General features: G+C 35.5%; 1 protein-coding gene across 1 annotated transcript in view; it reads left to right on the top strand.

The window, feature by feature from the left end:
- Positions 1-13,769, top strand: part of LOC138710338 (lysosomal alpha-glucosidase-like) — a 55,660-nt gene extending 41,891 nt beyond the window's left edge. Inside the window, exons 7-8 of the mRNA XM_069841152.1 lie at positions 2,701-3,160; positions 6,493-13,769. Coding sequence (XP_069697253.1) covers positions 2,701-3,160; positions 6,493-7,221 — 1,189 coding nt within the window. The 3' untranslated portion in view covers positions 7,222-13,769. The remainder of the gene's footprint in view (positions 1-2,700; positions 3,161-6,492) is intronic.
- The last annotated feature ends 529 nt before the right edge of the window (positions 13,770-14,298 follow it).

The following is a 14,298-nucleotide window of genomic DNA, read 5'->3' as shown; positions in this document are numbered from 1 at the left end:
AGCTTTTAAGTTAAAATTCGGCTAAATTTATTTGCCTTCGCTCAATCACAATACTGAAAATGAAAACAAAGCACTGGATAAACCCAACATCGTACTGTTCCATGTGTTTTCGTCACAGTCGACAAAATCACATAGCATATAAGAGGTTGTTCCTTGCCTACTCGTTCCTCATTTACGATAATCACTAGGGACCGGATTTTTATGTAATTATATATTATATTCCTTTCGACCTAATCGTATATAAATAACAAATCTTTGGGAATCTTGTAATTACTATCAATATATTAAAATTTGATACTACATATTTTTACATATTTACTCCACATTACATATTATGGCTTGGTATTACATAAATCTACATATTTAGGGGATTTATTCATTTTTACTTCTCTAAAAGGAAAACATAAATGTCTGCTGGGGAAGTTTACAATTTGAAATATACAGATTTAAAAAGTCTTTTTACGTATCCAAGAAAGGATATATTTCGGGACGAAACATAACGTCCTTAGTTCCAGGAAGTAATAGAGGTACTCACCCCATACCACCCACTGTAAATATGAATGAACAAAAGGCAACCTTTCTCATACAACTACCTTGTATTGTAAAAATCACTCAGAAAGTAGCGTTGCCTTCATGCGGTGGAGTGGGACGAGGACGACATGATTTGTCTCAAACTATAATTGTTCTGCACCAGTCTTAACAAGCCATTCCCATGCAATTTGCAACCTTACTCACCCTCTTTCTAATCCTTCCATGGAAAACCTGTGTCAAGTCTGATATGAGCCGCAATAAAGTAGCCGATGTTTGAAAAGAAGATGGAGTAAAGGAATAAACTTGAAAGATTAAAATAAATAGCTTTCAGGTTATTGCTTGACGTCTTTACTTTAGATTTAGTAGACCTATACGGAAATAGGATTTTCTGAGCAATTAAAAAGTATGGTTCTCGGCTGGAATAATTCTACTCTTCTGAATGAGATAGGAATGTCACTTTTCAAACAACAGTTTGTAAATGCCTATAGTTTGAGGTTTTAGTAGGTACTTTGTTTCTTACAAGGAGCAGCTAAAATGCATGTGTCCCACATCTCCTCTTATTTTCTCTTAATCCAGTAAAGCGAAACAGTGCTTGCAGTACTGTTGTGTCATTCATTTCTCTCAATTCTCTAGTTTTAATACTTACAGTATAAAGTGCAAGTGAGTTTATCTACTGCTTTTAACTAACTAAAATTGCCCCTGTATATTCAACCCTAACGACAAAAATAAAATCATGGATTGCGATGGACGAAGCTTTCACTACGGATGGAAAAATAGTAATTTGTCAAGTGTGCGGTAAAAAAGTCGGGTGCTCTATGAAATCACAACTGGAGAGTCTTACCTATCCTATACCTGCCAGATATTGATATTAAATATTTTCATGATTTTACATATTTTGGTACATATTCAGCTTATTTTTCTTACATAAATATGTACAGAGACATCATTTTATTTTTACTAACATTTTTAATATTAACCTGGCTATACTTTAGAGAACCGGAAACACAGATTGCCATCCCCTTCCACGGCTGTAGTTCGATGATACTGGCGTAAAACACAAACAAATCACTTTACTAGGTATAGGAAGGAAGAAAAGTAGTTCATCCATTTACGTAAACTAGGAAATATCGCGATTTTGAGTTCGATAATTTTCATTAGGTTTTTGTTTAATCTTAATACAGTACTGTATTAATAATAAGTGTTTTTACTCACGAACTGAGTTATCCATGCGAACGTATTCATTATGCAGTGTATATTATACTGTCTACAGCACATTAGCGTACAATTTAGAGAATGAAGTTAAATTGAAAAATAATTATAATATGGGTATTTAAACACATATTTGAAAATGGTGGACGTTCATTTCGATATAGACTTCAGTTCTTTTGTGCATATTATCGCACTATAGACTATTGCATCTAATTCCAATTGCTAGTTTCGTCCTTCGTACTAGTAACTCATGTTGAAATAATTCTGTACCTACTCTATAAAAGAGTACCTTACGTACTGTAAATTCAATCTTCACTTCTGCCCGATCCGCACAGATAAAATTACTCAGACATGCTATCTACTGTCCGTGCAAGTGGTTATGCCGCAGGATCGTAGAAAGAGGGGAAATCACGTGACAGTTAATTACTTAACGAGGCCCTTTTATTTAAGTTATTTTAAACAGTTGTATAATATTACGTAAACGTCCAATTCCTAACAGAAATTAATGTTTTCAGAAAAGAGCTAAGACAGCTCAGCTTTTACAGAGGGGCGTACAGAAGCAGGTGGGGGAAATCGGGATGCGACGTAGGCAAACAGACAGTACCTGTGCGAAAATATGATTCAATATTGAAAGCTCTTTCGTCACTGGAAAACGCGAACATATTTCTGGAACGTACTATACTCACTAACTCAGTTCTGTTTACTATATTATGCGGCCTTGTTTCTATCTGGAGGACAGTTTGAACTTCATTAGTAGAGGGGGTGGGAGTGAAGTACATTAAAAAACTCAGGTACAATAAAAATTGAAGTAAAAATAAAATGATGTCCCTGTACATATTTCACACCTTGGTATTACATAAAAATCCGGTCCCTAATGATCACATTTCCTTTATGTGTCTGTGTACTTCACGTCGTTATGTTTACCTCTAACTTCGCATTGTGAATTTATCTTTGTTGTAGGTGGTACCACATGAGCACCATGCTGCCACTGATACGCGTATCATCCGTGCTTCCTCTGAGAGATCCTCTGAACCTCGCAAGCGGATACTGCCGCTCAGCAGTAAAGACCGCTCTAGAGATGCGATATTCTTTGTTGGCCTATTTGTATACCTTGTTTTACGAAGCCAGTTTGACAGGAGTGCCAGTTGCAAGACCCATGTTCTTCGACTTTCCAGCCGACAACACAACGTGGACACTAGATGAACAATACATGCTGGGATCCGCCCTCCTTGTACGACCCGCCTTCTATTCAGATGCCGTGACTGTCCCGGTGTACCTTCCGAATGAGAACACCACGTGGTACCACTTCCTTGGTGGTAACAAGGTTAACAATGGCACAGGACGGCAGGAAATTACCGTTTTCAGCTTGGATAAGCAGTTGGTCGTTTTAGTTCGAGGTGGCTTCATTATACCTGTCCAGGTAAGTTGTACTGTGTTTAGAGATTTTTAGGCTTTAAAAACATATTAAATGCAGAAACATTCTATTTCACGACCAATTTTATTGGATTCATCATCAGGGAAAGCAAAGATGTTTCAGATACGTTACTTTAGTACTGGAGATCAGAAAATGGAATTTATTTGTTAGTTCATCTACAAAGAATTACAGCCTACTTCAAGACTGGAGATTCAGTAAAGAAAAGGAAAATCTATCTGTTGGATCCACTATCGGAGCTATCATCCAGGACTGGAGATAAGGGCAAGAAAGGGTGAATCTGTATGCAAATCAGATTTATTTTTCAGACTGGAGCTCCTGGCAAGAAAAACGGAATCTATAATTATGTTGGATGCGTTACCAAGAGTTAAGGCTCATTCACAACGAAAATTAAACATAACGCAAGCGTTAACTTAAAAAAGTAAACGTTACGGTAAAATCAAGAACATTCACGATGGGGACATAAACATAACCGCAAAGATACTTGGTAACCATGGAAACATAACGACGTCATTTCCTCATATTCTGTCGTATACTTCAGCGCTCCACGATTGTGTACTGTTTGCAAATCACGTAAGCATAAGCATGAAAGTTTGGAGTTTGCAAACTTTCATGTTAACGTCTTACGGTAATGTTAATGTCAGTGTTTATGTGAATCATTGTGAATGATCCCATTTGGTAACCTGGGCGCAAACCTCTGTGTTTATGTTACGGTTATGTTTAATTTTCATTGTGAATGGGCTTTTATTCTCCAAGACTGGAAATACAAGCAAGGAAAGGGATCTGTTAGATCAATTACCAAGAGTTCTCCTCCAGGACTGGAAATGCAGGCAAAAAAGAGTAATCGATATCGAATGTGTAACAAGAGATATTCTCCAGGAGAAGTTCTCTAATTCTTACTTATTTGTGGACTTTCTAGCCCTGGAGAATAGCTTTTTTTACGCATTCAACAGATAGATTTATCTTTCCTTATCTAGATCTCCAATCCTGGAAAATATCTCTTGTTACACATTCGATATCGATCACCTTTTTATGCCTGCATTTCCAGTCCTGGAGAATAACTCTTGGTAATTGATTAGTAGATCCCTTTTCTTGCCTGTATTTCCAGTCTTGAAGAATAGCTCTTGGTAACTGATCTAACAGATAAATTATTTCCCTTTCTTATGAGAAAGCCGATAAGAAGCTCTGAAATTATAGATGCTCCTGTATTTGTAAAAAGGTGAAAAAACATAAATATCTTGCACCACGTTGAACAGTATGAAAGTCACAATTTTACAGACCTCTACTTAAGGTTTGTAAGTTACTCAAAAGACGTGATCCATTATCTGCTTTCTTACTACTAGAAATAAAGTTAATGTATAGAGACAGTTCAATATTTATCTTGTTACCACGCATGTTTATGTTTGTAGTTTTTCTTGAACTACCGTTTACAATACATACGGCAATGAAATCATTTACTCTTTAGGCATACATAGTAAATAAGAAGATACAATTTCGTTTTAGACTGCACGTGCACAGGAAGGACATTTTTATGAAAAAAAAAATGGAAACAGTGATAATGATAGAGATGAGGAAGGAAGAAGGGGAAACCCGGTGCAGGCACAGCCTACTCCTGTCGAATAGCGCCAAGGGGTCCGCCAGCTTAACGTTCCTATCTGACGGACGAATAACTATCAACAGTGACATCTACCTTCTTTTCATTTGCACTGAGGAGAGATTTGGAATTTAACCCAGGCATATTGGTGATTTGAAGTTGTGCACCGCCATCTCTCCTAGTCCCGAGGTAGAAATTTTACACGAAAATATCTAATCTTGCCGGGAATCGAACGTGGTACCACACAGCTAGCTCGGCGGACAGAATATAAAAGTGTTTCCTCTTAGTTAGGTACACAGAATGTCAGCCTATTTATTTTTGTATGTGTTGTAAGTGAGAGTTCGAGATAATAAACTACACGAGAATATCATTGATAACATGAACTCAGTTGTGGAAAATTATATGAACCATGTAATGAGGAAATATGTGTAAAGTTTACGACGCTGATTTTTCATGTGAAACGTTTGACATTCGAGACATTTGCTCACACTTTCTGTCAATATGGTAATCACCCACGCTACATCACGCAAGTGATAACAGCCTCGCTGCTCCCCTCAGGCTGGGAATATATACGATAAATGTAAAAGCTCAACGAAATATTTATCTTAATTTTAATTTAACCAATAATTATTATTATACCGGTACGTACACAAATGAGGACGATTAATAAAAGCGGGGAGTATAAAGACAGAAAGTTAATTTAACATAATTTCATTCGGAAGTATTTAACTATGATATTAACTTCCAAATTAATCAACTTCTCTGTGATGACATTATTATTATTATTATTATTATTATTATTATTATTATTATTATTATTATTATTATTATTATTATTATATTATTATTACTCATTACAATTTCAAAAACTCGTGAATCTTAGGACTATCAATTGCATTCTTGTCTCGAGACTAGGCCTCATAGTAATAAAATAATGAAGTAATAGAGAAGGCTCTGTCTTGTTAAATTAAATGCAGGGAGTATAAAGACAGAAAGATAATTTATCATAATTTAATTCGGAAGTATTTAACTATGATATTAACTTCCAAATGAATCAAATTCTCTGTAATCACATTATTATTATTATTATTATTATTATTATTATTATTATTATTATTATTATTATTTTATTATTATTATTATTATTATTATTATTATTATTATTATTATTATTATTATTATTATTATTATTACTCATTACAATTTTAAAAACTCGTGAATCTTAGGACTATCAATTGCATTCTTGTCTCGAGACTAGGCCTCATAGAATGAGAAAGTAATAAAATAATGAAGTAATAGAGAAGGCTCTGTCTTGTTAAATTAAATGCAGGGAGTAGGCCTATAAAGACAGAAATGAAAAGGAATATCAGAATTTTATTTCAAACCTCAAACATCCTTACGGTCCCAACCATCCTCACACTGACAATAAAAACAGTATAGATTAAACGTTTCACTCAATTACAGGGATTTGAGAATCATTCCCTGGCACTTTTATGTTAAAAAGTTCCATTTAACAGCTTTTAGGTTAAATAATATTTATATATTTGAATCTAGGGGACATGAAACTGGAAACTTGATTGAAATATTAGAATTAGAAGTAAAGAAAATTTAGAGTCTAATATATGTTAAAATCGAAAATTTGAACCGTATTCATAACACATTTGTATGGTAATGTCAACAACCATACATCTGATAACATTTCAAACTGTCTACTGAATTGTTTCAGGAACCAAAAGTTATCGTCAAGGAAACACTTTCCAGTCCCTACACACTGCTTGTGGCTTTGAAGTGTACTGTCAGTAACAGGTGTGATGCTTCAGGTAGTCTCTACGTAGATTCTGACCTCGACTTCTCATTTACGGCTACCGAACAAGGAGTGGAAATCCAGAGCTCCTGCAACTACTCAACAAGCTCTCCCATCCTGGATGCGGTCACGGTGTACGGACTGGATGGTATTGGCTGCGACAGTGTTAACATAGTAAACGGCAGTGCCATGCCTTGTTTTTTGAAGGATCAAGTGTTAAAGATCACAGACCTGAATCTCCAGCTGTGTAACAGGGAAGGTATTATCATGGAATGGAACCTCACGAACATACCAGAGTCAACAACTTTAAAAACAACTGCACCGACTACTATACCATCGACAAGTGACGACACAATAGATAGTGAAAACACTGATGATTCAACCACAGACACAGCGCCAAGTACAACCAGCCCTGAAACTACTGATGATTCAGCCACAGATACAGGGCCAAGTACAATCAGCCCTGAAACCACTGATGATTCAACCACAGACACAGCGCCAAGTACAACCAACCCTGAAACTACTGATGATTCAACCATAGACACAGCGCCAACTACTACTGATGATTCAACTACAGACACAGCACCAAGTACTACTGATGATTCAACCACAGATACAGCGTCAAGTGCAAACAGTGGTAATTCAAACTAAGCGCAAAAAAAAAATCTAATCACTGTTTCTTCTAGCAGTTCAAGGGCGCCATTTTTTCAACCACAGATACATCGACAAATTTAATAACAATATTCAAGGACAAAAACAATAAGATCAAATCACTTCTGCAGCCGCTACTTCTTCAAGCACAAATATAATGATAAATACAGTCAGGTTAAAGCACACACAAAAAACAAGTGTAGGAAGCCCTAAAATCGCTACTTACCGAGAAAAGGCACAACTCCTGCTCCTTTAAGCATAGACACAACAAGTGCATATAATCTCTGAAGTCGCTACTTTTTGAAGCACACACACAGAGTATTTGGCGGCCGGGTAGCTCAGTTGGTAGAGCAGCTGGCTACGGACTGGAAGATCCGGGATTCGATCCCAGGTGGTGACAGGACTTTTTCTCGTTGCTAAACTCTCAGAACGGCGCCGAGGTTCATTCAGCCTCCTATAAAATTGAGTACCGGGTCTTTCCCGGGGGTAAAAGACGGTCAGAGCGTGGTGCCGACCACACCACCTCATTCTAGTGCCGAGGTCGTGGAAAGCATGGGGCTCTACCTCCATGCCCCCCATGTTACGGGGAAACCTTTACCTTTTTTTTTTACACACAGAGTATTACTTCTGACTGAGGTTCTGGCTGACTTGTACAGATATGGAAAAAAAAATCGAGTTACTCTTGAGCGCGAGGTGCTTGCTATAGTACTTACGTTCCCTGTCCACATAATACTGGAACCGGACCATCATCAGGAAATCGACACGCCACGCAGATGATAAAGTTCGTCTCTCGTCATAATATGTAGTTCAGTCGTTTGCGTCTTCTGAGCGACGTGCAGAATATCATGGGTTGTGTCCCCGTGGACGGTGAATATTTTTGTCTTAAGGGGACACTCAACTATATTTTGGAACTTTTTTCCTGCTTGACCAATCTTTTTCAAATTTGGAGAAAAAGTTTAATATACACATGGAAAGTAACATGCAAAATCTCAGCTCATTAGATCCAATACTTTTCAAAATAAAAAAAAATATTTCAATTTTTAATCAATAATTAACTGAAATATCACTTTTAATTATCATTTTTTATTTTTTGGCTTTGTGCATTCGACTGTGACTTCTCAATGAATAGGGGAAGAATTCTGCATATTGATTTAGTTCTGTCACGTAAATTAGTGTAGAAATTTAATTTTTTTCATTTCTATGACACTTTTTCTGCAATTTTTAAGTTGAGTGTCTCCTTAAAATAAAATTGTTTCGAACAACTGCAACGAATGTTTCATTTAGTTCAGTCGTTCAGTAAACGAACACGAGAAGATAACCGTGATTATGACACTCCTCTACAAGCGTTCCGATAGCTGCGTGTCATCGTGCTTGGTCGATAAAAACAAGGCTCCGTGTTTGGATCATGGTGTCGACTTTTTAAAATTTATAATGTAGATCAAATTTAATTTACTGTCATTCTATTTTACTGCAATGTGTATAAATACCCATCTACTCTTAATATTAGATCACTTTTCATCGCATCATTTAAAATGCCTTTCGGATTGCGACAAGGATCGAAGAAAAATTATATATTTCAATTTCTGACAAAGCGATGTCGTGTGGACTACCGTTTTGGAGAACTGAGCACAGTATAAGGAAGATACAGTAGAGACAACTCTTGTCGGCACCTTTGATGTTGTTGGTACTAAAATCAAGCTCAGGGAGATCTGGTTCTCAATGAATCCAACCATGTCGCTAGCATCGGCAGAACTAACAGCTGATTTTAGCGATCAGCTGTTCAGACATTCTAAACTTTCAGATGAAACTTTGTATTAACTGTTGTAATTACTCCTTTGTTCTGTTGTGATATTTGTGTCTTATTATGTAGGTCTAATGAAAATTCACTTTTTCTTTTCAAAATAGGCCTACATATAAAATTGCAGTGTTCATGATTGAAGTAAAACATACTATTAGCGAAGTACTTACCGTTTTATTCTGTTTCTTCATATCCATTGCATTTCATCTTGGATCACAATATGTTTTAAAAGACATACATCAGGGGAACATTTAATAAATAAACAAAAATTCGAGGTAACCTGTTATAATTAAAAATGTGTTCACTATAATATCCGAGTAGGCTACTAATTGTAGGCCTAACTACCTAGGTGTACAAAGAGGCCTAATAATTAATATACTGCAACTTTTGTCACAGAGCTACGCAATCAAATCTTTATGGAGTGCTGCACTTGGAGGACAATGCTTAACTGGCAACAGTTAAATTCCGGTAACTTCTTTCACTTTTCCTTTGCTGTAATAGGCTACGTTTGAATTACAATATTCTTACCTTCTTCCATTCTCGTAAATGATTTTTTGTAGTCAGTAATACAAATTCTTAACTCCATAGCTAGACACAAAAGCCCTACACCAAATCCTAATTATGTCTTATAATTTTGTAAGAGTCGAACTCAGAAAATAATTCGCTTACAAAGTTTCCTTATTACTATGGCCAAGAATCATTATGTATATAAATTTTGCCATTTTTAACTCCTTCATACACATACTAATTACTTATCTGTATACAAGCCTCGAACCCAGGAAATAATGCACTCACGGAGTTCAAACTATGGCATGTTACTACACGGGCAAGTTATTGCTCATATCAATTTTTTTATCTTTTCAATCACTCTTTCATAGCTAGATCCAAGAGCTAGCTATACACCAATGCAATCGGGTAATTATTATGTAGTCGAGGTTATGTTTTCTTTCACCTACAGTAGCCTATTTAGAGATATTCTATTCAACCGGTACAGTTAGAAATTTTAATGTGCATGTTAATTCCAATTTGGAAACCAAAATCAATATCAATACACAAAATATTACTGTCAATTATAGGAATAATCATGTAGGCCTAAGTATAACGTTACTGGTATGAAATAATATCTATCACTAATATAATGTTATTAGCTAGTCAACAGAATTTTATTATATCCATTGTTGACGTCGTAACTTCATGGAAACCAATGTCATGATCAATATTACGTTACCAACATAAGCATCTACCAATGACTTTAAAATTAGCGTCAATTAGTGAATATTTTCATTATGTTTACATACGGAAGTAATTATTATTATGATTATGTTGCCATTCCTTTGCCTCATGTCTTTCAAATTGTTAAAATATGAGCAATAAATCTTTTCAGTTAATATTAAATTATGCCAGCCCTGTCGTAGATGGAGATCCATCTGGTGGAGGTTCCAGATAATACACCCGGTTTCGTGACATGCGCACTCAGAATTTGTTCCCATGAAATGGGCTAATTGTCCTTACTGCAACTGAGTATGTACAATTGTTGTAAGCGAAACTTACACAATATGGGAGCTCCAAATTTTAATTCCGTATCTGTACATCTGTTATCAGGCAGTACATCTCACTTGACGATATGTGTCAAAGGAAGAACAATTGAAGCGTTGGGCCGAATAACGGTCTATGTTACAATCTGCTAACTGTGCAAGAAGACCAAAAAATCGTAATTCTGCTCATAAATTTACTATCGGACGAGCAACATAGACCGTTATTCTATCAATATATTTTATACACTAAGTAAAGTATGCGATTGTATATTATTGCAAGTCATATTGTACATCATACAAGTTTGTAACATTTTTAACTCCACAGAAATGCTACTGGGGAATACAGACAGTAAACAGTTTTATACAATCAGAATATTATGAAATATACAAAATCAATAAAAGGTTAAATTATGAACAAAATGATTATGAAATTTATTTTGAAATGCTATATAGGTCTATTAATATGAATTCTGTAGTGCTAGGGAAGAGTGGCACATGTCGAAAATGTTAATTTGACAGGAGAAGGAAAAAAAAAAAACTGTCTTCACACTGGTTTCTGTCGATTTGATTTTCTTCTGTATGAATTATCGTAATCGGAGAAATACTTATGTCTCTTTTTCCAAGCGAGCAGATGTTCGGTAAGTTGTCAATAAATTATCAAAAAAGGTTTGCGGAAACTGACTTATGTCACTTTTCCCAAGCATTGTAGAATTAATAACATGTAATTTATTAAAGTTACACTCAATGTCATATTATGAAAAACATACAATATTGATCAAATAATAACACTATTCTTAGAAAATAACTGCAGCATTGAGATATAGGGACACAATTAAATTAATGAAAGTTGTAACAATAACAAATAAATAAAGAAAATTAAATATTACAATTGAGAAATTTTGGGAAATGGAATTTGAACCCCTGTCCCGAATGTTCAGTATCCATCCCAACAGATAGTTTATATGTTAAGTATAAATTTTATTAATAATAAACACAATAACAATCACAGTTTTTAAACGCTGCCCGTAAGAGAGTAATACATTTTAAACAGCTCCTTTCTGGCATCAAAGGCAAGCTGTGAGCACATCTCCTTACAAGAATTTCCACAAATCTGTTCCTCAAACGAAATACCTTGATGAAATTCTAAGATAAACTATAGTGACAAAATGCAACATATACCAACTAGTCCACACCTGTGGAGTAACGGTCAGCGCATCTGGCCGCGAAACCAGGTGGGTTCGAATCCCGGTCGGGGCAAGTTACCTGGTTGAGGTTTTTTCGGGGGTTTTCCCTCAACCCAAGAGGCAAATGCTGGGTAACTTTCAGTGTTGGACCCCGGACTCATTTCACCGGCATTATCACTTTCATTTCATTCAGACGCTAAATAACCTAGATGTTGATACAGCGTCGTAAAATAACCCAATAAAATAAAAATATACCAACTAACACTAGGTAAAGTGTAAATTAAAATACAGCTAATAAAATACTACAAAAATAACAGTCAGGAACTTACATTTCTTGGAGGATCTTTCGCACTAACTTGCGACTTCGTCTTCCTTGTTGTATACTCAAGACCACTATCCCTCACCGACTTTCGTGACACATCTTTCCATTATTAATATTAATTTGTCTGAATCCATTTTTTTATTTTAGATTTATTTAACCGGTCAATATCTACCGTAGAAATCGTCACTGTCTTGCAGTCGTCCATTTTACGTAATAGATAAACCGAAACCTGATACACAGAGTTAAAATACCCAGTATTGGTAAAGAGAACAAACTCCAGTGCAATAACTTCCGATACGATGTAAACAACTGGATACGGAAGACTAGTGACATAGACCGTTGTTTCAACCAAGAATTTCGTGGTTGTAATTCGTGTTGAAGTGTCTCTGATACAGATATTGAAAAACAATTTTTGTGACAGCTGTGTAAAACTATACAGAACATTATTCCATTAAAAATTCGATTTTGAAAAACTATAACATAGACCGTTATTCGGCCCAATGCTTCAATTGTCGCATACATCTAATGTCTTATTTGTAAAATATGATACTAGTCAGCGATGAATGCAATGGAGAAGGACAGGTAATGATCACCCTACCCATTATCTTCTGGCTTAGCTGCCTCATGAGTGATGTCTTATTGGTGTCACTTATGAGGTTTCAACCAGTCTTCGGACTGTTGACTAAACTTACATAAACATACACACAGTAAGTGTGTAACTATATAGTTACCTTTTTCTAACAAATGGGATCAATGAATTGAAATGTTTACTCGTGTGGTTATCTCGTTGCAATAATGCTCAAGAACCAGTTCGGATTAGGACATTTATTCAAATTTAAACTTCTCACGATACATTAATTCGTTTCGTCCTTAATATTGTTTTCAAAAAGATAAGTAAATAAACCTACACCTTGTATTGGGGCAATATTTGCTTTCAAATAAGTCGGTCTTACTAATAAAAACTCTATATACAGACGTTTAACTGTCTTATACTTATACAATGAGTAGCTCGTTTATAAGTCGTGTGTAAATTCCTTACTAATAATCACTACATACGTCGTGTATAACAGTATAACTGTTACACAGCTACGTCATAGTTTCGTCATTACTTCGTTACTAAAGATAATAGAATATCTGAGGTTCTCTATTGCACCCGGTAGAGCGCTCTAGTGTGGCGTGTTAAGTATCGATAGTACAACTGGCTCTAATCGATTACCATATTATATTTTGGTCAAAGAGTACAAGCTACAGTAATATTATAATTATTCTGTGCTCTTTGGTTTGTTCTTCTTTGGTTACTAGGCAAACATCATCATAAAATGACAGTCGATACGAACAGCTGTTAGAGGGGCGGCCATTTTTTTCTCTATAAACAACGCTTAAACAAGGGGTTTCGTATATATAACTACTGCAAAGCAATTCCCATTGTATAGTTACAGGCTGTTTATACGTCCATCGCTTATGCATGGTTTATTAGTAAAGTTTTCTGTCTCAACTCTGCATAAGTCTAGTATAAAAACTATACACGGTTTATTAGTAAGACTGTTTATTTATAAGCCCTACACCAGTGTGTTCAATTATTAAAACAGTCATCTATCTGAAACCAACCTGTAGGTTCATATCTGAACTTACATTTGTATTTAAAATTGTGATGATAATGATTAATTTGTGTACTGTTAATAGAGAAATAAAGAAATGAGTAGACAGTCCTTTATAGCTTGCAATCATACAGTGTGGCTTCGACCACGGCAGAGTACTGTTGTATGGTGCACGTGAGCGTTGCTGACTGAGTACAGTGCCGAGTCGTTTGGTCGCGTAATAAACAACAGAGCATATCAAGTGTATTTTTTTTTTTACATATATAGTGTTTTTGCGTTTATATATTTATTTTTGTAAGTTTTTTTTTCGAGTGATACAAAGACAGTGCAACGAACAATTTGAACAGAACATGGTTACTATACGTCGTGTTAACACAATAAAAGTTCGATTTGAAGCAAGTGCCCCGCGCCCTACGGCGGTGGAATTACACGTGTGGATACAACAAACTCTGAACATAAACACAGACCAAGTAGATATATTGCAGTTGAACATGCAAGAAAAATTGTTGTATATAAAAGTGATATCTCCAACAGTGTATGAGAAAATAGTACAAAACATGAAGGTGAAACAAAGTTTAAATACGGTAACGGTGAAAAAACACAAATTAAAATTAGTAAAGCTGATTCTCCTGCTATAACA

Source organism: Periplaneta americana, chromosome 12, assembly GCF_040183065.1.
Source record: "Periplaneta americana isolate PAMFEO1 chromosome 12, P.americana_PAMFEO1_priV1, whole genome shotgun sequence".
NCBI lineage: Eukaryota > Metazoa > Arthropoda > Insecta > Blattodea > Blattidae > Periplaneta > Periplaneta americana.
This window is presented reverse-complemented; position numbering and strand designations above follow the sequence as displayed.